Genomic DNA, 27,129 nt, shown 5'->3' with positions numbered 1-27,129 from the left:
AAGGCTTTCAATCTTCTAAGGTAAAAGGGGCAATTTGCCCAGAAGGGCTCTTAATTGCGTTTTGGCATTTTGCATTGATTGGCTTTAAACGGCGAATCACTTTTAAAATTGTTGCCACCAAGTATTATCGCCCTGTGTTATATTTAAAGAAATTAAATAATGAAGAATCTGCATAAATGTACGTATGTTTCTCGCATTGTGATAAAACAACAATAGAGCCACCATCATCCTTCTCCACCGGAATATGAGCATCTGGAAGCCCTAATTTGGAATTTGTTTTATTATCTATTTCATAGTTTGTAAAACATTTATGAGTTTTTGATTAAGAAACTCAACGATTTCGAAGCGAGAAATGGCAACACTGCACTCAAAGGAAATAATTTTTATCTCCAGAACGCGAAACTGTGTATCGAAAATTCCAAACATATGCTCTCTTTAAATTATTCTGCGGTATTGCTCTTGAACTGAATTTTATTGTTTAGTTGCTAAGAACATGATATTTAATAAATAAAGGTAACACACGTTAGATTTTTTTGAGATTCCCCCCCCCCTTTCAGAGACTACATTTCGAAAACGTCCGTTAGAAATCAGGATACAAGGGATATGTAATAGTGTCCGCTTCTACTTCGAAATACATTAAATCCAGGAAAAAGACAGCAATAACTTTACTTTCAAAACTGCATTACTGATGATGGTATACGTGTTCTGAGAAAATGTAAAAACTTGAAACTGTTTTCCAAATGAAAGAATTTCTACTGATAAAAATCAATGAATTTAAAATTGACTATTTCAAAACTATTTTTGTAAGGAAAATGAGTTTATATTGGGCACTATAAAATAGAAACTTTGTATATAAAATCAAAAACCGAAAGAAATTTGCTGCATTACCTTTATTTTTCCTTTTAGTTTAAAAATAGAAAGAAAAACATAACCATTTTTCAGTTAATTAAGACAATGAAAATTTGCTGATGAAATTTCATTGACATTTTCCGTTGTATTAGTATGATTTATTTTAAAATTTCAATATTAAGTTATAAAAACAGCATTTCAGCATTTCATGATAAATATCCATCTCCTATATCAGCGTTAAGTAATGAAATGACATACAGAATCTTGTGATAAACGGATTTGGACGCCATATTCACAGTAATCGGAATAGCGTAGGAATAGAATAATGTTTCTGTCTAGACAACACGCTCGATTAAACAAATAAGAAACACTGAAAGCTTTCAGATTTTATATTACGCTCAAGGGTGTGTTTTTTAATATTTTGTGTGTTACCTTTACTAAATAAATAAAATATTCTTCTTACTTAAACCATAAAATTCAATTCAACAGCAATAGCGCAAAATTATTTCAAAGTGAGCATATCTTTAGAATTTCCGATACACAGTCTCCGTGCTGGAGATTTTTTTTTTTTTTTTTTTTTTTTTTTATTCATACAGTGCTGCCATTGTAAATGACGTTCAATTCCGTACGGCACGAACTAGGACGGATGTCATCTTCGCGTGTATAGTATAGTGTTGCCATTGTTTGCTTTGAAATCGTTGAGTTTGTTAATCGAAAATTCGTTAAACTGTTACAAATACGAAAACGATAATAAAACATATTCCGAATTCCAAATTAGGGCTTCCAGACGCCCACACTCGGCGGAGGATTACGTTATTCAAAATGGAAGGGCTCTAGGTACCTTTGTTTTATCACAATGCGAGAAACATACATACATTTATGCAGATTCTTCATTATTTAATTTTTTTAAATATAACACAGGGCAATAACATTTCGTGGCAACAATCTGAAAAGTGAATCGGACATTTAAAGTTTTCAACTCAAAATGCCAAAACGAAATTAAGAGCCCTTCGCTGGACTAACGCCCTTTGGGTTGGGATAATAATATTAATTTAAAATAGTCTCTTTCATCAAATTCTAGATGAATTTTCAAAAATGTAAAAATATTAAAAGTAGAGGGGGAAAATGATGCGATTCCCCCCCCCCGGCCAACCTGTTTGAGGGAGGTAATGTTTTCGTTGTAAAAATTCGATCGTGAGTTTTCAGTGAATAAACGCAAATTAGGTTTTACGTTTTTACAATTTTTGGCATGATGTCTGTGTATATGATAATTTTTTCGTCGGTGATAAATCATATCTCAAACTTCCAAAAAGTTCCATTTTCCATATTTAAGCTTTCTGCGTTCATATAAAGGATAGATGAGATCTGGGATAAAATTGGACAACCGGACGCATATTTCACAAGCGCACATCTGTATAGCCACCGAGGGAGTGGCTTCTAGGATGGACCAATGAGCATCCAGTAATATTTCTGTCATGCCACATGACCGCGTGCTTTAAGGTTTAAGCAAGATGATTGAAAATATTCTGCCACGCCATTTTCTGTACAAAATAATTAAAGCATCGTCGATTGTTTCTGAAACTTTTCATTGCGAAGTTAAATCAATTATAGGAAATTATGAAGATTTGACTACCTGGTTGAAATAAATACAAACACATGTTGGATACTTCGCAAAAATATTGATGTGGAATATTACTTAATAAGTGGTAAATAATATGAAGAAAGAAATATGTGATAAACATCTGAGCCCAAGTGCAATCTTTACATAAAACTATGCGTATGAGAAAAATATTTACACCAATCATATATGTAAATAGAAGTCAGCACTTTTTATAGCAGTCTATATGAAAAAGATGTTCTATAACAATAACTAATGCAGAATTTTATTCAAAGTGAACTTTACTAATTTGCATTCGTATACATTTAGTGTGTTAAATTTAGCATTTAATAACTGCTCACTGTTAGATGTACTGTCTACACAAGAAATACTCATCAAATAGAGTGAATTTATCATGTTCACAACGAGTATATTCAATTTATTCACATATAATTTGTAATGTCAACAATGGATATAATCAGATCATATGTATTCTGAAGCTTACACTTTAAAATCAAAAGAATGCAAGCACTGAAATAAAACACTAGATTCATTGTAACACTTTCAGTCATTCTCAGCTCAATTAAAAAAAATATACACTTGAATTCTCTTAATTCACATCATATGCCGTGAACATCAATCCTAATATTAATGCGTGATAAAAATCGCGAAAGTGAAATGTCAGCGATTAATCAAACTCAGAAAACGAAAGCACTACGAGATTTTCTACTATTACGCCATATATTTATAACTGCGAAACAAATGCAAATTAAAACGTAAACAATATACACTCACATATACGAAGATTTAGCGTCACAAGAGCAATAGCAGCTTATTGGTCCATTTTCGAAACCCCTCCCTCTGCAGCTACGCTGATGTGCACTTGTGAAATATGCCAACCGGACGCATATTTCACAAGTGCACATTTGTGTAGCCACCAAGGGAGTGGCTTCTAAGTTGAACCAATGGGCATCCAGTAATATTTCTGTCATGTCACATGACCTTTCGCGTGCTTTAAGAAAGATGGTCGAATATATTTTGTAACGCAATTTTCTGTACAAGATAACTAAAGCATCGTCGATTTCTTCGCGAAATTTTCAAGCAAAAATAGCCAACGCAGAATGTTATTCAAGTGAACTTTGCATTCGTACGGATTTAGTATGTTAAATTTCTCATTTACTAACTGCTCGCTCTTAAATCTACTGTCCACACAAGCAATATTCATCAAACAGAATGAATTTATCTTATTCACAGCGAATATATTCAATTTACTCACATATAACTTTTAATGTTAACAATGGTTATAATCAGATCATACACAATATGTATTCTTAATCTTACACTTTCAAAATCAAAAGAATGCAAGCATTGAAATAAGAAAACATTAGATTCATTGTAACACTTCCATTTCTTTTCAGCTTAATAATAATAATAATAATAATAATAATAATAATAATAACAATAATAATAATAATAATAATAAATCTGAAATGTTTCAGATTTTAAATTACGTCCAAAGGGGCGTTTTTTAACATTTTGTGTGTTACCTTTCTTTATTAAATATCATGTTCCTCGCACTTAAACCATAAGATCCAGTGCAACAGCAATATCGCAAAATAGTTTTAAAACGAGCATATCTTTAGAATTTCCGATACAGAGACTCACGCGCTGGAGATAAAAATGTTTTTTCTGCACAACGTTGCCATTGCTCGCTTTGAAATCCTTGAGTTTGTTAATCAAAAATTCGTCAAAGTTTTAAAAAATAGGAAATCGATCATAAAACAAATTTCAAATTTCAAATTGGGTCTTCCACAGGCTCATATTCGTTGGAGGATTACGTTATTCAAAATTCGATGACTCTATGTACCGTTGTTTTATCACAATACGAGAAATATACATACATTTATGCAGATTTTTCATTATTTAATTTCTTCAAATATAATGCAGGACTCTAACATTTTATGGCAACAGTTTGAAAAGTGAACCGACATTTATCCGTCCGACGCAAAATGCCAAAACGAAACTAATAGTCCTTCGGGATTCAAATCCCTTTGGACTAATAATAAAACTATACACTTAAATTTTCTTAATCCACAGGTGTTAGTAAATGCATAATATTCAAGGCTAATTGCAGCTTGAGTCATGTTTTCGATGTCAAGAGCAATAATATGCCATAAACATCAATCCAAATATCAATGCGTGATAAAAATCATGAAAATGAAATGTCAGCGATTGATTAAGCTTATTAAACGAAAGCATTATGAGATTTTCTGCTCTTACGCCATCCGTTTATAACTGCGAAACAAATGTAAATTGAAACGTAAACGACATACGCTCACATGCACAAAGATTTAGCGTCACAAGAGCAATAGAAGCTCATTGGTCCATTTTCGAAACCCCTCCGTCAGTGGCTCCGCTGATGTGCACTTGTGAAATATGCGAACCGGACTTTACTAGAAGTCCATAAAGACCCGTTTATGCTAGCTGGGCTTTGAGCCCAAGAAATGCGCATGAATTTGACGGTTACTCTAAAGGGAAAAAAGGTATTCACTATTTTTACACCCCTCCAAAACCTACATATAGTGCCTTCCAGAAGTCGCACTTAAAAGAATTTGAAGAAAAAGCACTTTAAACCTGAACTGTGTTCGAATAAAAATTCCAATATTTTTTACATATCATTTCTGTATCATTTTATTCAAAATCATAACTTTTTTTAATTAACTTTTTTTTTAATACTGATTTATTTTCTTTTTCTAAAATCGAAAATGTAAGGAGGCATAAATAAAACACGCCACAAAAGTGAGCGTAAAATTTCATAAATAAAATTATCGTCTGCAATTTTTTTTAATTTTTAGATTTTGGTGACGTTTAAAAAACTGCCCATTTTTTATTTTTTACTTGCTTACTTCGTTATATTTTATTTCATGATTAAAAATGGCTCCTAGTCGTAAGGAAACAAAAAACAGCATTCGAAAATTAATAATTGTTTATCATAAGAAAAAAAAAATGATGTCAGTAAATTAGTAAATTTATTCCATTCTACGATGCAGTGTGTAATAAAATGCTTTAAAGAAGAAAATCGGATGCAAAATAAAGGAGAGGTTGTCTGGCAAAGATGACTCAACGCAATCAGAGATGTATAGTTAGAAAATCTGTGAAAACCCCACGCTTGAGGGTTGTAAAAATTTCTACAAAATTTATAGAAAAATTTTCTACTTCAGTTTCACTTAAAACTGTTTGACGAGTACTCATATCAGCTGAATTGCATAGGCGCTCTGCTCGAAAAAATGTTTGTAAGTGCAAAATATAGAAAGCTTAGGCTTTTCTACTCAAAATCAATAGTAAATAACTCCGAAGCGTACTGGAATCATGTCTTATTTGCATAGGAAAGCAAATGTAACATTTTGCGTCCCGGTGAGTGTACTATAATTGTATTGTAGAGTTTTTCACTTTGTAAATTCTAAGTGACTGTTGGAAGTGAAGAATCTTAAGAACTGATAAGCAAATAATCGTTTGAGTTCGTGTAAAAAGAGCATATCTTTATATTTTCCGATGCACAGTCTCGCGCCTTGGAGATAAAAATGTTTTTGTTTCGAACTGTGTTGCCATTGCTCGCTTTGAAATCGTTGAGTTTGTTGATCAAAAATTCGTTAAATTTTACAAAATAGGAAATCGATAATAAAACAAATTCCAAATTTGGGCTTCTAGATCTCTATATTCGATGGAGTATTTAGTTTCTTTAAATATAACACAGGGAGATAATATTTGGTGGCAACAGTTTGAAAAGTGGAACGCCGTTTATAGTGACACCGCACAAATTGCCAAAACGAAATTAATAGCCCTTCTGAGCTGACGACGTTTGGGCTAATAAAATCTGGAAAATTACGGAGTAATCGGTTTAAAAAAGTTATGCTTACAATTAACCGCTATATCCAAACAACGATCATAAAATAGGCTGTATATGAGCGTGCTTTTTTGCTTTAAAAGTTCTATTTTGAATAATGGTGGTACATATTTGTCCCGAGAATTTCATTCTGTAACACAGGGATGTCAAACTCATAAATACACTTGGGCCAAACAAACAAGGTTTAACTTTAGGCGGGCCAAAAAAAAAAAAAAAAATATCAATATTCATAGAAACGTAGATTTATTCCGAATAATACAATAATAAACATATATATATATATATTTATATAGAAAAGAACAAGAAAAATTTAATGTTTACGTCCTGATACTTGACATCTCTTCTCTACTATTATCTTTCCTATTTCGGGAGAAATTTTGTTTGCAGTGATAACTTTCAACGCTGACCCAAGGTGAGCATCATTAATACGGTTTCTAATAGGAGACTTATTACCTTTCATGACTGAAAATAACTGCTCGCACCGATAAGTGCTACCAAACATGGAAATAATTTCATATGCGAATTTTCGAGTATTTTCAAACCTGGCTGGTAAATATTTGTAAAATTCAGGCACGCCCACTTCAATGAATTTTGCTTTCAAATTTGAGTTGCATTGAAGCTCGATCACCTCCATTTGCATATGGCTGGGTACTGAGTCAATACTTATTGAGAAAACCGAAGAAAACAAAAAAAAAAAAAAAATTGTCTTCGAGGGAACTAAAATCATTAAACCTCGTTTCAAATTCAGTTGTTAAATTAGCAATTTTACTAATTGCAATTCTAAATAAAAAAACTAACTTAAATTACAATTCTAAATATTTTAATTACAGTTCTAAATAAAAAAACTAAATAAATAACTATGAAATCCGTAACAATATGAATTAAGTAATAATTAATAATACAGCAAAGTGCATGCACATGCATGCACCAATATATCGTACAAAACTATGATTGGAAACTGAGTTCGGCCACATTCGGCTATCGGGGGATGCGTACAAGTTCTGAGTGCACGTGTCCCCCAAAAGCCGAAGGTAGCTGAACGCAAGCTACTCACACGCATTTGTAATTTAAGTAGTGCGTGTGTCAGCTCGCTGTGAGTAATCTAACAACACTGAATAAATTATCGTTAATTACTTAGCAGTAAACATTTCATTTTTTTCTTCTTCCATATGTTATTTTATTATTATATATTATTATTTGCCGATATACTGGCCGGGTCGCAAAAATATTTGTTGTGGGTCGCGAGTTTGACATCCTTGCTGTAACAGCTATCTCTGGCTTTCCCCTCCAAGGTCATTTCTATGCACGAAATACAGTTTATTATACTTAAATTCAATTCATAATCAATGTTTGAGTGGATTGGTCTGCCTTTCAATTCACCTAGGGAAAAAAATTTACTTTTCAGTACGCTCACAGTAAATGGTTTCCGAAACCTTAGTCCAAAGGATTCGATGAACAGAGTAACAATTATTCTTTTAGTTGTATAAATTGTATTTTTTAGTTTGATTTCGCGTTTTGTTTTATTTTGCAAATATACTAAAGTCGGAAAAAAAAAAACCAACCCTTTTTTCCCCTAGCTGCATTCTATTTGATCCATTTCCTTTATTTGCGTGCATATGCTAGGAATTTATTTCCTGGCGTGCTACTTTGTATACATTTTGGGGGCCTTTCCTCTCTGTTGCGAGAGAGCATTTTTTGTGCTTTTTCAGCCACAATGATAAAAGTGAATGAAAATCGCTCGTCTATTTTATACGCTTTGTCTCCTAAATTAGCTTTTATTTTGACTGACTCAGGCTTCCCAAGCTTAAATGTTCTGTAGAGATAAAAGTGTGTCAGATGACTATCATAGGTCTTGTTATCACCAGTGACCGACCGATGTTAGAGACGGAAGATCACTTTAATACATTTAAGGGGGCTCATGCACCTTAAACCCCTCATGATCTTTGAATATGTCACTGTTGCAAGAATTGGGATATTTTATTTATTTTAAAAGCAATTACTTCCAACATTTTACAGCTGACTACATAATATAGCTGCTTTGGAAACTAGTAACCAGAAAGTTTGTGTTGCCACAAATATTTTTGTAATTTAATCCGCTTTGTGACAAAATATTTCGCCATGTTTCCACCTTGCGCGCATGATATTTTAAAAACGGGTCATGATACATACTTGAAATTTGATGGAATTCTTTATATGGGCACTATTTTCTAACTGAACCAAAAATCTGATAAATATTTTAATATTGAAAAATTTTATGGACGAAAACATTACAGATTTTTTTAATAAAATACATTTTATAAATTCAACTCCAAATAAAACAAAAATTTAACATAATATTTTTAGAATTTTAGGTTCACAGTCGTTTCCAAATGTTATAAAAGTTATATATTAAATATGTAATTAAATTATGCAAAATAATGTTTTAAACTGTGCGCGCAAGGTGGAAACATGACGAAACATTTTGTCACAAAGCGGATTAAATTATAAAAATATTTGTGGCAACACAAACTTTCTGATTCCTATTTCAGAGAGCAGCTATATTATGTAGTCAGCTGTAAAAGGTTGGAAGTAATTGCTTTTAAAATAAATAAGTTATCTCAATTCTGGCAACAGTCACATATTCAAAGATCTTATGGGTTTTAAGGTGTATGAGTCCCCTTAAGTAAACATTTTTGAAAGTGAAAGTTTCTTGTTCGCGAGCTTCCGAAGCGATAAAAATCATTGAGCTTTCATATGTGATATATCCGTAAATTAGAGCTACAAATCTCAAAATTCCTATACATAATATAACTTCTTAAAATTAATACCCTTGATGTTCTTGGCAATTATCAGTTACTCTCTTATCTATCTATTTTATTTCTCTCTCTCTTTTTGTCTTTTCTGTCCCGTGCGCATACTATATGCATTCTGTACCACACCACGCGCATGGGGAAAAATACATCCTTGGGATTGGTATAGTTTCCGATGACATCATTTCCTCTATGCTTAGGCTGCAGAGTACATATCCATATCATTTGTTTACATTTTGATAGCAGTATCGAAAAGATTATTACTGTTAATGATGTGCGCTGTATTTTTGGTGCCATGAGCTTCACCACATTACAATAGTGTGGAAAATTTTTAAATTCACTTTAAAAATTGTGGCGAATTTTTTCCCTGGAGAGAAAGAGTATTATTTCTTCTAGAGTTGCTCTAAATCCGTAAATGTGTATTAATATTGTTACGGATTTGGTATTTAAATAGCTAATGTTAGTTGAATTATAAATTAAATTGTTTTATTCCCCGTGCAGTGCAGCGCGTGACGAATATTAAAGAAAAGCTAAGCCGGAAAGCTAAAATTACAAGAGCACGTGCATTTAACATAAATAAATATCTCTTTTTTGATTTCGGCCCACCAGCGGCCGAGCGGTAAAGTCACTGAACACTGGTAGTTTGGTCCGAGGTTCGAATCCCGCGAACGGGCTGGCTGCATGAGTGTTTTGGTGGTTTTCCTCATGTGTAACGTGTATACGAGCCAGTTTCCCTTAGAAAGTCCTCCACGAAGGCATCCCTCCTCTTAGGCAGATAGCCCTCGAGGCTTTGCCGTAATTAAATAACCTAACCTAACCTTTTTGATTTCGAGAAAGTTCCAGAATATTCTTGCGCGCGATTTAAAATCATATAAAAAGTAGGAGTTAGTTTGTTGTTGTTTTAAGTCACAGCACGGGAGGGTGACCCCTCACGTGACCACGGACTTTGAAAATTACTATCTCCACTTCGGAGCTCCCATCACTGCCGCAAGGACTGTACAAATTTGTATATATCTCCTGCATTTATTCCTTTACTTTATTATTCATCTTTACGTCACGTATGCATACTTTGTTTTATAATTTAAACGCAAGTACTGAACACTTACGTGAATGATGAACTCTCAAGATAAGCCACGCCCAGTGCTAGTGTATTTTGAACTTTTCTGCATTACTGTGAACTGTTAGTGCAAATTTCTAGTGGAATACACTTCCCAGGATAATTACCAGTTCGAGAAAAATTAACTTTAACAATACTGCATGATAGATATTTTTAAAACTGTGCTTTTATGTATTTTTCTGCCCCAGCCAATGGCAGGAACTCCTGGTCATCACATGACAGGGCTGCACATTTGGACTTTGCTTATTTCAGCTTATGTTGTATATACTGTAAATAATGCTAATTTATACTTATTCAAAACCCGTTAAGCGGACTTTTTACTGTTGCATCATGTTTTTTATTTTGAATTCATTTATTGCATTTTCCTGAATATACTTGAATAGGAAGTTACACCACCACACGATGACATTTTCTTTTACAGTGGCAAAGTGCCACCTCTCTTTTTAAATTTTTCACATCTTGTCACTGTGACATGTTTTACGACTCTTTTACTTCCAGGTCCCCATAAAGGATGACAACTGGCAAAAAGCCTGCAGTTCCACGCAGGCTAGGCCCAGTATAATAGCGGTAAATGAGAATGGAGTGGTTGTTGTTTTAGGAGTTTGTTTAGATGGTTTGGTGTGGTTTATTAGATTACGGCAAAGCACTCGAGGGCTATCTGCCTTAAGGGAGGGATGCCTTCGTGGAGGACTTTTTAAGGGAAACTGGCTCGTATACACGTTACACATGGGGAAAACCACGAAAACACCCATGCAGCCAGCCCGTTCGCGGGATTCGAACCTCGGACCGAACTACTAGTGTTCAGCGACGTTACCGCTCGGCCACTGTTGGGCCCCGGAGTGTAATACTTCTTTGACGATATGAAGCAACTCCAATGATGGAACACAGCAATAACTTTTTATTTAACACTCAAAAAAATGGCGACATACAAAACAAGAAGAGAAAACATATTCTGTCATTTAAAAATAAATTACATTCTTCGTGCGAGAGTCGCACGAGGTACTCGAGTCTGGTTTCAAATATTGCCATTCACAAATACCTTAATGTTCATCTATTTAAATTATTTAATCTACAAGATTTTAATATTATTTAAAGCTGCTACAGGAGTTTGTTTAGAAAACCTGCTGTTGTTGACTGTAGCGAATTCGCGAATTAGCTTGCTTTAGCTGTTTTGAATCAAGTTCTTTTGAACGTTTGAATAGTTAAAAGATAACTACTGCGAGATTTTGTAATACTGCGCGAATATCTGAGGAAATTTAAGCATTTTTTGTTGTGATAATAATAAATTTTGTTCATTTTTCATCGGACATGTGCATTCATTTCATAACCAGCCCGTACGCACGCAACAATATTAGGTGCAGAAATTTTTAATAACTTAAAACCGTTCATAGTAAAAGATGAGGTGATTATTAATTCCTTATTTCACGTTCATTATATATCCATTCTCTGCAAATGTAATCTCCGAAAGTATGAGACAAGTCAGTTTTCGCATATAGCAAAACATAATACGCAGTAAATTCACTATTTATAGTCAGTTAGGAAGATTAAAATTTATTTTGGAAATTAGACTACTATAGAATTGGATTAGAGAATTAAAGACACGTATGTTTAAACTGAATATTACTTTATGAATATTGCCCATTTTTAATGTGTAATATCTTTCTTACCTTTGTGTGAAAATAGTGTTGTTCAGAGAAGGAAGTTTCTTTCCTTATACACGTGTATTATATTCAGCAACAATACTGAATGCTCTTTTTTATTTCATTTAACGCAACAGAATATTAGAAACAGGAAAGATATGGTCACTAACATGGAAATAACATATCCAGTTGGAAAGGAAATATTTCTGCAATGTGCAAGGAAACGAACGCAACAAAATTACGATAATAATTTACTTACAAGCATACAGTGCTTTTACAGTTGGGTCGAAATCGTTGCTTAATCCAATGTGTTTTGGTTTTTGTACTAAATTCTACAATTGGCTATTTATATAATTTAAGAGCTTAAGTTTGCGTCTGGTATTAACAGCATCTTTAAAGGATTTTATAATTTTATTATTTCATAAAACAGGAAGCCAGCTGCAGAAACTGCAAGTAAATCTTTTCGTCTGGCATAACTGTTAAAAGGAAACAAATGATAATTTTAACATTCCCGTGTCCCTCATGCGCGTCATTCAACGGAAAAAAAACCGTAAGAATCTCTTCTAAATGTCAGTACGCCAAGAGAAAATGTTGTCATAGGAAATTATGTCCAATCACAAGCACGGAGCGTGGCGCGGTACAGAATGCTTATATGCGTCCCGTGATATACTTCATTACAGGGGTCGTACACCTTAAAACCCTTAAGATCTTCGAATATATTATTATTTGAAAGAATTGGGATAACTTATTTATTTTAAAGGCAATTACTTTCAACTTTTTACAGGTGACTACGTAATACAGCTGCTTTGGGAGCAGAAAGTTTGTGTTGCCACAAATATTTGTAGAATTTAATCTGTTCTACCATGCGCGCATAGTATAAATCATTCTGTTGCATAGTTTAATTCCATATTTAAGATATAGCTTTTATAACATTTAAAAATTACGAGCCAAAAATCCTAAGTATTTCATGTTAAATTCTTTTTTTTATTTAGAGTTGAGTTTATAATATGTATTTTATTTTTAAAAAAAATCTGTAATGCTTTCTTGTATAATTTTTTTTAATATTAAAATATTCATCAGATTTTTGGTTCAGTTAGAAGATAGTGCCCATATAAAGAATTCCATCCAATTTCAAGCATGTGCCATTAGCCATTTTTAAAATATCATGCGCGCAAGGTGGTATCATGCGCGCATAAAAAAGTTTGTCACAAAGCACCTTAAATTATAAAAATATTTGGAGCAACACAAACTTTCTGCTTACTATTTCCCAAAGCAGATATATTATGTAGTGAGCTGTGGAAAGTTGGAAGGAATTGCTTTTAAAATAAACAAGTTATCTCAATTCTTGCAACAGTACCATATTATAAGATTTTAAGGTGTACGAGACCCTTTAAAAGCTTTTCAATCAAATTTTATTTAGGTTAGCTGTACGTTATAAAGCATTGTTACTTTGGCTTGTATTTTGCATGACGTTATCGGCAATAAGCATTCTGCAGAATATAAAAAGTATCAGGAGATGATAAGCTTATAAAAGAGGAGATTTTTAAATGTCGAATTCTCCAACATCCATGACATATAAAAATTTTTCTGAGAAAGAAAAAAAAATCTGAAGGTTTTCAGATTTTATATTACGCCCAAAGGGGCGTTTTTTTAACGTTTTGTGTATTTATTTACCTTTATTTATTAAATATCATGTTCTTCGCACTTAAACCATAAAATTCAATTCAATGGCAATATCACAAAATATTTAAAAGCGAATATCTATAGAATTTCTGATACACAGTCTCTCGCGCTGGAAATTAATAAAATGCTTTTTTTTTGGGGGGGGCGGTACAGTGTTGCCATTGCTCACTTTGAAATCGTCGAGTTTCTGACCATAAACTCATAAATGTGTTACAAAGTATGAAATAGGTACTAAAACAAATTCCAAATTCGGGCTTCCAGATGCCCATATTCGGATGTACATTATTCAAAATTGGATGGCTCTGGTTACAGTCGTTTTATCACAATACGAGAAACATACATACATTTATGCACATTCTTCATTATTTAATTTCTTTAAATATAAGACAGGGTTCTAATATTTGGTGGCAATAATTTAAAAAGTGATTCGAACTAAAAAAAAAATTCTGAAAGCTTTCAAATTTTATATTATGCTCAAAGGGGCGTTTGTTTCATTTACACATACAATCACGTTTCCAAACCATTTGGGCTAATTCCGCTTTGAGCTAAAAATATTTAAAAGCAGCATATCTTTAGAATTTCAGGTAGACAGTCTCGCGCGCTGGAAATAAAAATAATTTATTCCGCATAGTGTGTTGCCACTGCTCGCTTCGAAATCGTTGTGTTTCTTAATAAAATATTTGTTAAAGTTTAAAAGATCTGAAACAGATAATAATAACGTAAATTTAACGAAATTTAATTTGAGGAGTACGTTATTCAAAATTGGATGGCTCTAGGTATCGTTTTTTCATAATGCGAGAAACAATCATACATTCATGTAAATTCTTCATTATTTAATTTCATTTTTTAATTATCAATATAATACAGGGTGATAATATTTGGTGATAACAATTTAAAAAGTGATACAGCCGTAAATCGGACAAATTACAAGAATTACAAGAATATACATCAGGGATAACCGTTTTTATACTTCTTCCGAGCAATAAAATGTTCTGAGTGAAAAAATATCAATTTCCCTTGAAGGATTAAAATGATATTAAATGCAAAGTCACAAATTTTCAAAAATGATATTAAATGCAAAGTCACAAATTTTCAAAATTGATATTAAATGCAAAGTCACAAATTTTCAAAAATGATATTAAATGCAAAGTCACAAATTTGTTCTGAGTGAAAAGATATCAATTTCCCTTGAAGGATTAAATGATATTAAATGCAAAGTCACAAATTTTGCATTTAATTCTGAAACTAAATGCATCGTCCTAAAGTAGATAGTAGTCTGCAAAAGTCTGAAAAAAGGAAAAAGAAAGGGATATCTTTTGAAGCATATCAAATATATTGCAATAGTAATTTTCTCCAATAATCAACAGAATAATAAATATTACCTAAATTTCTGAGGTACTATTTTTTCTGTCATAAAAACTGCATTAAAGACAGTTTAAAAATTAAAAGTTTAATTAATTCATTTCTAAGTATAATACTAAGGCTCGCTTTTTAACTCCAAAAGCGTCAGCCCAGAAAGGCATTTTAAGTTGAAATTAATTTCGTTTAATTTCATTTTGGCATTTTAAGTTTAAAACTTTAAATTTCGGTTCACTTTTCAAACAGTTGCCGTCAAATATTACAGCCCTGTGTTATATTTAAAGAAATTAAATAATGAAGAATCTGCATAAATGTATATATGTTTCTCGCATTGTGATAACGATTTCAAAGCGAGCAATGACAACAATGTAAGGGAAAAAAATTTTTTTTTATACCCAGTGCGCCAGACTGTGCATCGGAAATTCTAAATATATGTCCGTTTTAAAATTATTTTGCGATATTGCTGTTGAACGGAATTTTATGGTTTAATTGCGAAGAACATGATATTTAATCAATAAAAGTAACCCACAATACGTTAAAAAAAACGCTCCTTTGGGCGGAATATAAAATCTAACTGCTTTCGTATTTTTTTTTTTTTTTTTAGTTTATTTGATATATATCAGGAATGAAAAACGAGTGATTAACGCCTATATTGATGATAGTTCTATCTTCATTTCATTTCTAGGTTATCATTGTTCCACATTCACATACAGACCCAGGATGGCTGAGAACGTACGATGACTATTCCGATAATTATGTTAACCACATTTTGGACAACATGGTTTTATTTTTGAATAAAACTGAAGACTTTAAATTCATCTGGTCAGAAATTTCTTTTTTCTCCAAGTGGTGGCATAGGTAAGAATTTTATTTTCCTTTACTCCTTTCCACTGGGAAGATAATCTGGATAATACGTACATAAACAGAAGAACTTATATTTTTAAATTGAAGTATGTGATTTGACATTCCGTTGGATATTTAATATGAATATATTAGACATATGTCGTACATACATCGCTATTTTAATACAAAAAATAATCTGACGGTGACTTCCTTGTTTGGCCATTTATACATGTAAATTTTTCACATTTTTTGCTGCACTTAACTTATTTCCTCGAATTATTCTAACTTAATTAAGATAGCTTTCGAGACAAGTTTAAAATGATATAAAAAACTGCAAAATTTAAAATTAAATATCCCGGTCAATTTTTCTCGTAAGAGACTCAAATTTCTTGTAATTTATTTATTTATTTTTTTTTTTTCATAACAAATATAAAACTTTACCAAATACAAGAGCCTGGAGACCGAATTAAATGGTAGATTTTGTTACTTGTCGGAAGTTCTTTTTCTTTTTAGTCCAAAGGAGCAATTTACCCAGAAGGACTATTAATTTCGTTTTAGCATTTTGAGTTGATTCACGATAAACGTTTTTTCACTTTTCAAATTGTTGCCACCGAATATTATCGCCCTGTATTATATTTAAAGAAATTAAATAATGAAGAATCTGCATAAATGTATGTATGTTTCTCGCACTGTGATAAAAACAACGGTACCTAGAGCCATACAATTTTGAATACCGTAATCCTACTGCGAATATAGACATCTGAAAGCCGAAATTTGAAATCAGGAATTTGTTTTATTATCGATATTATAACCTTAACGAATTTTTGATTAACATACTCAAGGATTTCACAGCGAGCAAGGGCAGCGTTGTAAAATTATAAACATATGCTCATTTTAAAATTATTTTGCGATATTGATGTTGAACTGAATTTTATGGCTTAAGTGCGAAGCACATGATATTGAATGAATAAAGGTAACAAACAAAATGTTACAAGGAAAAAAAAAAAAAAAAAAGCCGCTCCTTTGGAGGTAATTTAAAATCTGAAAAATTTTAGATTTTTTAATCCAAAGGGGCTTTGTCTCTGAAGGACTACTGTTATCGTTTTGCGATTCACTACAAAGGTCCGTTTCACTTTTCGAACTGTTGCCACCCAATGTTAGAGTCCTGCATTATATTTGAAGAAATTAAATAATAAAAAATCTTCATAAATGTATGTTATATTTCTCCCATAAAACAACAGTACATAGATCCATCGAATTTTGAATGATGTAATCCTACTGCGAATATGGGCATGTAGAAGACCAAATTTGAAAATTGGAATTTGTTTTATTATCGATTGCATATTTTTAACGAATTTTTGATTAACAAACTCAAGGATTTCAAAGCGAAGAATGGCAATGTTGTACATAAAAAACATTTTTATCCTCCTGCGCGCGAGACTCTGTATCGGAAATTCTAGAGATATGTTCATTTTGAAATTTTTTTTGCGATATTGCTGTTGAACTGAATTTTGTGGTTTAAGTGGAAAGGACGTGATATTTAATAAATAAAGGCAACAGACAAAATGTTAAAAAAATGCTCCTTTGGTCGTAATTTAAAATCTGAAACCTTTCAGATTTCCCCTTTTTTTATTTATTTATTTTTTTAAACAGGAGGCGTAAAAAGTGTGCAGTGCTCTTGCTGGAACTCGAACCCTGGACCTCTGGATTCCGCGTCGAAAATTACACAACCAAGGCATGCGGAAAGAGGGAGGAAATACCTTATATACTTCCCCTTTTAAAGGCCATCTGGGAATTAGGGGACCCAATTGCCACATCCTGTTGGTGACGACCACCTCCTTTAGTTCGGGCGCCAGTTGTATAGTCATTAGATATTTTTAAAGCGGGAGACGTAAAAAATGTGCAGTGCCCTCACCTGTACCCGAATCATGGACCGCTCGAATACGCGTCGAGTACACCACGAAGGCATGCGGAAAGATGAGAGAATATACCTTATATGCTAAATGTTGGAATCTCCCTAAATATACAGCAAAGCATGACTTTCAGTCTATCCGATAATGTAGGATGCCAATCAATTAACTTCAAATTTTCTTTTAAAAGAAATTTGATATAAAACTCAGTCATTGCTGGCGACCTCACAATTATTGGTGATCAATCGATGGACTGCTTGAAGACCATCGACTGCTCAGTATTGACCAATTGTTATCATTAAAATAATTTATCAAAGCAGTTCTCGAAGTCAGTACTGTTCTAATCACCACTGTAATTACCGTGTTTAAAAAAATATAATACACGACTACGTGGATGTTTTCCTGAAGTTTGAAGTATTTCTATTGACGAACTCATTCTGAATAATGTTGTGCTACCTAATATTTTACTACTGCTTAAAATTTCTTGACTAATTTATCATTCCATAAATTAAAATTACGATTCTTCTGCCTTTTTATCAGCTCTGCGTTTATTTAAATAGGCTAAAAATTTAACATTTTACAAGTGATTCGTTTTTATATGTGTGAACACCTGCGCATAAAAAGAACCAATTTCCTATTTTAATTTATCAAATATGATATTAAAAATGTTAATATCTTTGGCCCATAAAGTTGAGTTATAAAATATAATTGTTCTTTTTGAGTAATTTGAAGAATTAAAATTAAAAATTAACAATACTTTTACTTAAACTAGGTGTTTAAAAGCATTTTGAAAACCAGTGACTGATTTAAACAAATTTTCTTCACAAAAGCATTTTAAATCATTACAAAAAGTTACCTTTTTTCATTTAGTCTAATAGAATACGGTGCTTTCGATTGTAATGAAAGAACGCACACAAAAATCATTAGCCCAAAGAACGTTTAGCCCAGAAGGGATATTAATTTCGTTTTGGCATTTTGCGTTGACTCGCTATGAACGGCGAATCACTTTTTAAACTGCTGCCGCCGAATATTAGAGCCCTGTCTTATATTTAGAGAAATTAAATAATGAAGAATCTGCATAAATGTATGTATGTTTCGTGCCTTGCGATAAAACAACGGTACCTAGAGCCATCAGATTTTGAATAACGAATATGGGCATCTGAAAGCCCAAATTTGGAATTTGTTTCATTATCGATTTCATATTTTGTAAAGCATTTATGAGTTTTTGAAGTAGAACTCAATGTTTTCTCAATGTTTTTTAAGAAACTCAGTGTTTTCAAAGCGAACAATAACAATACTGTATGAAAAAAAAAAAATCTGTATCGGAAATTCTAAAGATATTCTCTTTTAAATATTTTGTGATATTGCCGTTGAATTTAATTTTATGGTTTAAGTGCGAAGACGATGATATTTAATAAATAACGGTAACGCACAAAACATTAATAAAAAAAACGCCTCTTTGGTCTTAATATAAAATCTGAAAGCTTTCAGACATTTAGCCCAAGGGACGTTAGCCCAAAAGGCTATTAATTTCGTTTGGCATTTTACGCTGAAACGTTTAAATGTCGGTTTACTTTCCAAACTGTTGCCACCAAATATTACAGCCCTGTATTACACTTAAAGAAATTAAATAATGAAAAATCTGTATAAATGTATGTGTTTCTCGCGACGGTACGTAGAGCCATGAAATTTTGAATAACGTACTTTTCCACCCGAATATGGACATCTGGAGACCCAAATTTGAAATTTGGTTTATTATCTATTTCATATTTGGTACAACTTTAATGAATTTTTGATTAAGAAACTCAACGATTTCAAAGCGAGCAATGAGTACAATGTACGGAAAAAAAAAAAAAAAAATCTTTAGGTCGCGAGACTGTGTATGGGAATTTCTAAAGGATATGCTCATTTTAAAATTATTTTGTGATATTGCTGTTGAGCTGAATTTTATGGTTTTTAAATGGGAAGAACATGATATTTCATAAATAAAGGTAACCCACAAAACGTTAAAAAAGCACCCCTTTGGGCGTAATGTAAAATTTGAAAGCTTTCAATATTTTGTTATTATTTATTTATTTCATATTTAAACAAGTAATCTTTTCCCTTTTTATTTCAGACAAAGTTTCATTGTCCAGAATATGATGAAAAGAATTCTTGAAAGAAAGCAGCTGGAAATAGTTACTGGTGGATGGGTTATGGCAGACGAAGCAACGACAAGTTATTTTGCTGTAATAGACCAGCTTGTTGAGGGTCATCAATGGTTAAACCATTTCATCAAAATTAAGCCCCAAAATGGTTGGTCAGTCGACGTTTTCGGTCATTCAGCCACAATGCCCTATTTGTTATCATTGGCTGGTATATCAAACATGGTTATTTTGAGAGCACATTACGCTATTAAAAAATTATTTAGCTACATGAAATGGTTTGATTTCTACTGGGAACAGCCTTTTGATTCCCCGAGAGTTCTTTGTCATATGGCACCTTCAGATTTATACAGTTTCAAACATGTATGTGGCCCAGATCCTTTCGTCTGCCTGAAATTTGACTTTCGTCAAGTTGGAGGGGAATACTCGGAGAGCACTTCTGATGCAATCACAGAGCAGAATGTAGAACTAAAAGCAAATTATTTACTGTCACAGTATGGAAGATATGCATCTCTTTTCGAACACAACGTTCTGCTTGTACCACTAGGGGATGATTTCCGTTATAATGTCTATATTGAATGGGTTCAACAGTATGAAAATTATAAGAAATTGATGAATTATATCAACAAGAGACATGATTGGCATGTTGAAGTAAAATTTGGAACGCTATCTGATTATTTTCATGAAGTGCATGAAAGATTAAAAACTAATGTCTCAAAATCTGTGCCTTCAGTTCAGGGGGATTTTTTTCCATACGCTGATATATATGTAAATTCTCGCCCATCATACTGGACTGGTTTTTATTCTACTAGACCTTTCTACAAAAAACTTGCTCAAGAACTGGAACATTGGCTTAGAACAGCAGAAATTCTTTATTCCTTTGCGAAGACTATTGTCGCTAAAAACTCTATGAATATGCTGTTGAAAGATTACAATTCTTTGTCATCGGCAAGACAACACCTGGGTTTATTTCAACACCACGATGCAATAACTGGAACTTCTAAAGAAATGGTTATGTCAGATTATGGCCGTAAACTTCATTCGGGTGTAATTGATGCAATGTCTGTAGTATCTCATGCGAGTCAATTTCTTTTAATGGAAAATATTCAGAATGGTAGAACTTGGACTTCTCAGATTTTTCCGGATGTTTACAGAGCATCACATACAGAATCATCTAAGAAGTTATCGATAGTCATTTCAGAAAATGGAAGAAAAATCATTGTATTTAATTCTTTAACATGTAGGCGCACAGAAATAATACGTATTAAAGTTAGATCACCACAGATCAAAGTTTTTGACTCTATGGGAAATGATGTTCCCTCCCAGATTAATCCGGTGTGGAAGGATTCTCTCGTTATCTCTAACAGTGTATTTGAACTTGTTTTTGCGGTCAGATTGCAACCATTATCTTTTTCTACCTTTACGTTAGCTAAAAATTTGCAAGATAACTCTCTACACTCGACAAAAGCAGTGATATCCCTTTTTCTGAAGGACGATGTAATGTCACCACTAAAAAATTCTGCATTTAAATTTGAAAAACCAAACGGTAGCGATATACTGGTAGAATCCGCTAAACTTAGTGCAAGATTTACGCGTAATGGTATTTTGAAGGAGATTCACATGAAAGATGCTGGAGTTTCAAGAGAAGTTGGTATTGATTTCTATGCATATATTCCAAAGGAATATCAGAGTGGAGCTTACTTGTTTTATCCTGAATTCAGTGAAGCGATACCTCTCTCTAACCTAAGTGAGCATTTTCCATTATTGTGTCTCATTCGTGGTTCTGTTGTATCTGAACTGAATATTGTGTACTATAACTTTTTAAAATTTGCAATACGTTTATACCATTTTGAAGATGCTCCAGCAGGCCTGCAGGTGGAAATTTCGTCTGATCTTTCGAAGATAAATAAAGATATCGAACTAATTATGAGAATTAAGAGTGATCTAAAAAGTTCTGATACATTCTACACAGATTCCAATGGTTTCCAAATGTTAAAGCGAAAATATCTACATGAATTACCAGTTCAAGGAAATTATTATCCAGCAACGAATGGGATATTTATAGAGGATGAGAAATTTCGATTAAATCTTCTCATTCCATACAGCCATGGTGTTACGTCACCTACGTCAGGTGTGATTGAAGTTATGCTGGACCGCAAAATGCGAAATGATGACGGACGTGGTATGGGAGAAGGTGTCGAAGACAACAGATCAATTTCGGCTACTTATTGGCTTATCCCAGAAATAATTGATGCTAAAACCTTTCAAAGAAATTTTCTATCTCCTGAAGCGTTTCTGTTATCCCTGTGTCTTCAATACCCTCCTGTAACACTCATTACTGAAAATGCTGAAGCTCTGTTAAAAAGGCCCCACATGTCATTCTTATCTTCACCATGGCCCCTTGATGTCCATCTAGTGAATTTGCGCAACCTGGCACTGGAAGAAAATTATACGATTCCTTCAGATAGCTCTTTATTGATAATATACGATAGGAATGATGACTGTAAAGTAAATAACTTCGCGGAACTCGTATTTGAAGAATTTAATGTTGCCATGTTTTCTGAAGTACATGTTAATTCAATTGAAAAAACTACTCTGACCGGGACAGAAGAGGACATAGTTTCTATTTATAGTTCCTCTTCAAAGCTTCGAGTTTATAAAATTACGTTCAGCTGAAACAATGTAAAAATATATTCATATATGTAAGTATGTACATATGTATGTATAGAAAGAAAGAAATAGGTAGATAATATGAATGTATTAAATATTCATTTATTACATAAGAAACTTGGACCAAATTAAATCGTGAGGAAAAATTTCTTAAATAAGTTCCTGCAAAAATCCATGACTGATTTATATATTCTCAAAAGTGGTGAATCTGGACAAATGGGGAAAACTTTAGAGGCTGATAGAAAGCAGCAATACGAGCAATATTCGTCATAGAATGTATGGCCGGAACGCAAGTGGTGAGAAGTTAAAGTGTACTTTTTTCACTGCCACACTTAAAGAATTAACACAATAATGAGAGGAGATACTTCAGAAAACATTTTATTAACAGAACATGCTCACACAAATTGCTCATCCGCCAGCTGTAATGCGGGTACATTTGCGAAGAAAGCAGCCATTTCCCGAATATCACCGGCAGAAACGGTGATCCTGGCGACTAGATCCATATTAGTTTTAATGGGTCACTCGTAAATTAGGCTTTTCATATAGTCCCACATGATAAAGTCCAAACACGCGAGATCCGCTGCTCTTGGTGGCCAAGCTATGGGACCACCTCGACCGATCCATCGCCCTGGAAATTCCGTGGTTCGTATAACCGGCAATCCTTTTGGCGATTCACGATGGAAAATGCCGTCGGGTGCGAAGACTTTGATACAAAGGTGTTATACAGAGCGTCTACTGCTGTTTCAGTACTTCCCTATAAACTGAAATTGTTCCACAGTGGGCCTTGTGATGAAAATAGCCTGACTGAATCCGTACGTGGGGAAAATTATTTGTAGAAGAGAAGAAAAAGTCAGACGAAACCATAAAGTTGATCCCTTTAAGATGACTTAGGAGATGTAGGAAAGACCGAAAGCAGGTCGAAGAGATGGCGCCAGAAGATGAGGTGGTAAACGAAATTCATCTCTTGCTGTGATACTATTTCTCAGCGCGAACTTCATCGCGCTCTTACCAGCACGTGAGATGCCCCTTAACGGAGATTCCTCGCGTATGAGACCTTATTTGGATGCCGCTAATGAACTAGATGGGGAAGAAAAAATATAGGCCTTTGCCTGTAATTACTGTGTTGCAAGAACACAGAGATGTGAGGGTGTCATAATATGCCCTATGTATGATATTTGTGTGTGAAATCCCTACATGAAACAAAAATTGTCCCTTAAGGCTTTCATGAATATCGCTTGCTGGGGACACGTTGACCCTTTTCATGCCATGTATTTACAATGCAACCCCTTTCCCCTAGCGGCTCGCCGTTTGCGTTACAACCAAACATGCTGCGACAAATATTGCTGACATGGCTGCCTTTTATCATCTTTAAAGTTTCCTCACTTGTTCAGATTCACCCTGTATAGGGAAAATAAAGATAAGACATAAGTTTTGCTATCAAGGAAAAGACAGTAGATTGTAAATATGAAGATAAGATTTTTACAGTATTTATAAAAAATTATTCGTGCAATATTTCAGTCGTAGAAATAATTTATTTAAATGCCCTTAACTTGTAACTAAAAACTGTGATATTAAAAGTAATTCTGATGTTTTGCATTTTTAAATTAATAAAGAACTTTTAAATATGAAAATTCTATGCGCATTTTGAGATTAATAGATGGTTTTATTTATAAGTAACAAATCAAGAAATGTTAAATTTTCCCATTTGACAGTTGATATGCAATACACAATAAAATACGGCAAAATACTTTATTTCAGATATCATGTAAAGTTTACACAAATAATTTTTAGATATAAGTCCTTTTCCAAAAACACATCTGTTCTATTTTAGTAACTTTAATTAAACATTTGCAAACTAGATAAGTTATGCAAAAGAAATTTCAAAATGCAATAAACATGTTTTTGAATGGCGAGATAAGTTTTCTTAATAGTTTTTGTTAAATTTATAATTCTTTGCAAAACTGAACTAAAATTAAATTATACAAGAAATTAATTTTGGGAATATTTTAGGCTACTTTGGATTATCTCCTGGACTTTTCAAATAATAATAACAATAATTATTAGAATTGTATTATTTTAAATCCCTCTTCCTGCTGTGCTCCATGTAACAATCTTCATGCTGAATGAAAGCTAAAAGCAGGAAAGGTATTATCCCCCTCCTTTCAGCATGCCTTCATGGTATAGTGGTAGCACACTCGGGGGCGTATTCGAGAGGTCCAGCAACTCTCAGCAACAGCACTGCACATTTTTCACATTTCCTGCTTTTAAAAAATCTGAATGACTCTACAAGTAGTGCCCGAACTAAAAAAGGTGGTGGACGATCGAACCACCAGAATTTGGCTATTGGATCCCTTATTCCCCAGTTTTAAAAGGGTGAGTATATAAGGTATTTTCTCCCTCCTTTCGGCATGTCTTCGTGGTGTAATGCGGAGTTACTCCACGAAGACATGAGAACGAGTGTTTCACACTCGGAGTGTATTCGATATATCTAGATTTGAGTTCTAGAAAGGGCATTGCACATTTTTCAAGTATAAAGATTAAGAAAAAAAACCTAATCACTCTACAAAGGATTCAGGAAAATTTTCTGAAAAACATGGTTTTAGTAGCCATCTCTAAAGGGAGGGGGAAACAGTTTCAAAGTAAGTAGACAAATCGTGGCGTAAAGTTTAGCAGCAGATTTTTGCCTGCTTCCAAAAGTAATATTTCTTATCATTCAAAATTTGTCATGCAGCTCCCGAAAAACAAAGGAAAAAAAAAAATTCTAGAGTCATTACATTATCTTGAAGCAGGAGAAGTGAAAAATATGCAATACCCTCCCCTGAACTCGAACCTGGACCTCTCGAATATGCGCCGAGTATGCTACCCGTTATACCACGAAGGCATGCTGGAGAAAGGAGGAAATACCTCATACACTTCACCTTTTAAAGGACGACTGGGGATAAGGGTGTAAAGTATTTCTCCTACTTCCCTAGCGTGCCTTCGTGGTGTAGTGGTTCTGCGCGCTGGGCCAGTATTCCAGAGGTCCGTGGTTCGATTCCCGGCGAAGGCAGTTGTTAATTTTTCATTTCTCCTGCTTCCGAAAAAATAACTAATGCCTCTACAAGATTAAAAACGGTTGTGGATGATGATTCTCCGCACCCAGGATTTGGCGACTAGGTCCCCTAAAACCCTAGTCGCCCTTTAAAAAGGGGAGTATATAAGGTATTTCTCCTACTTCCCTAGCGTGCCTTCGTGGTGTAGTGGTTCTGCGCGCCGGGCCAGTATTCTAGAGGTCCGTGGCTCGATTCCCGGCGAAGGCAGTTGTTAATTTTTCATTTCTCCTGCTTCCAAAAAAATAACTAATGCCTCTACAAGATTAAAAACGGTTGTGGATGATGATTATCCGCACCCAGGATTTGGCGACTAGGTCCCCTAAAACCCTAGTCGCCCTTTAAAAAGGGGAGTATATAAGGTATTTCTCCTACTTCCCTAGCGTGCCTTCGTGGTGTAACGGTAGCACGCTGGGCCGCTATTCCAGAGGTCCGTGGTTCGTTTCCCGGTGAAGGCGTTTGCTATTTTTTCATTTTTTCTGCCTCTAAAGAAATCCTAATGACTCTACAAGGGGACCCAATTATCATTCAGCACCTTTTAATTCGGGAGCCATTGTAGGGTCATCAGGTTCTTTTGAAGCAGGAGACTTGAAAAATGTGCAATGCCTTTGCCGTTACGCGTCGTTTAACATTGATCAACTCGATGCGCGGTTCGCAAACCGCGCATTCAGTTGATCAATGTTAAACGACTTTCGCTTACTGCGCATGCCCAGGCTAGAATTTGGCGCAACTTTAAAAAGAAGATAAATAAGGTATATGGTTGATATTGTGTTTATCCGACAGTAAACATTTCGGGGTTTTAAAACTTGTTAGGTTGTAAATTGTTTCATTACTTAGAATGTAAATATCGGTTGTAAACTACGCAGAATTTCGTTTAAGGAGGATTACAAAACAGGAAACATTACAAGATATATATTTGCTGATTATACTTCTGAGGAATAAAAGCAATTGAATTTTTACCATTCATTAAATTCGTATATACTTTAACACATTAAGGAATAAATCCAGTTTAAATTACTGAATTAAAGTCAAACAACTGATATAAAATCAAAATAAAATGAAACAGTAGCATATGCGATAAGTATACACAAATTTACGTAGTATTGCTATTGTAAAACAGTGAAACAACATGGCTAACAGGCTTGTGTAGGGTTGCGTATGCCTCCTCAGTCGCCAGCATTTCCTCCCACGCCAACGGTGTACTATTGATCATACCCAGTAAGCCAAATTCGTTAACACTGATCAACTCAATGTGCGGTGTGTCGTTACTCCACCGGGACTCGAACCTGGACCTCTCGAATATGCGCCGAGTGTGCTACTGTTACACCATGAAGACATGCTGTAGAAGAGGGAGAAAATACCTTATAACTTTATGCTTTTATGATAATGTTTAATATTTTCTAGTGCCCTGTACCAATAACCGGTACAAAATTGTATCTTCAAGTGCCCTGTACCAATAACCGGTACATAAACCCACCTTCAAGTGCCTGTACCAATAACCGGTACATAAACCCATCTTCAAGTGCCTGTACCAA

At 33.8% G+C, this 27,129-nt stretch overlaps 1 protein-coding gene across 1 annotated transcript in view; it reads left to right on the top strand.

Annotated features, from left to right (window-relative positions):
• The window catches only part of LOC118186080 (alpha-mannosidase 2-like), a 39,083-nt gene extending 14,660 nt beyond the window's left edge, over window positions 1-24,423 (top strand). Inside the window, exons 2-3 of the mRNA XM_035356086.2 lie at window positions 15,624-15,796; window positions 19,808-24,423. Coding sequence (XP_035211977.2) covers window positions 15,624-15,796; window positions 19,808-22,511 — 2,877 coding nt within the window. The 3' untranslated portion in view covers window positions 22,512-24,423. The remainder of the gene's footprint in view (window positions 1-15,623; window positions 15,797-19,807) is intronic.
• The last annotated feature ends 2,706 nt before the right edge of the window (window positions 24,424-27,129 follow it).

This window comes from Stegodyphus dumicola, chromosome 12, assembly GCF_044657685.1.
Source record: "Stegodyphus dumicola isolate Sdum_Otavi_A_Nest chromosome 12, ASM4465768v1".
In the NCBI taxonomy this organism is placed as follows: domain Eukaryota; kingdom Metazoa; phylum Arthropoda; class Arachnida; order Araneae; family Eresidae; genus Stegodyphus; species Stegodyphus dumicola.
Note: the sequence above shows the minus strand (reverse complement) of the source record. Positions and strands in the feature narration are given on the sequence as shown.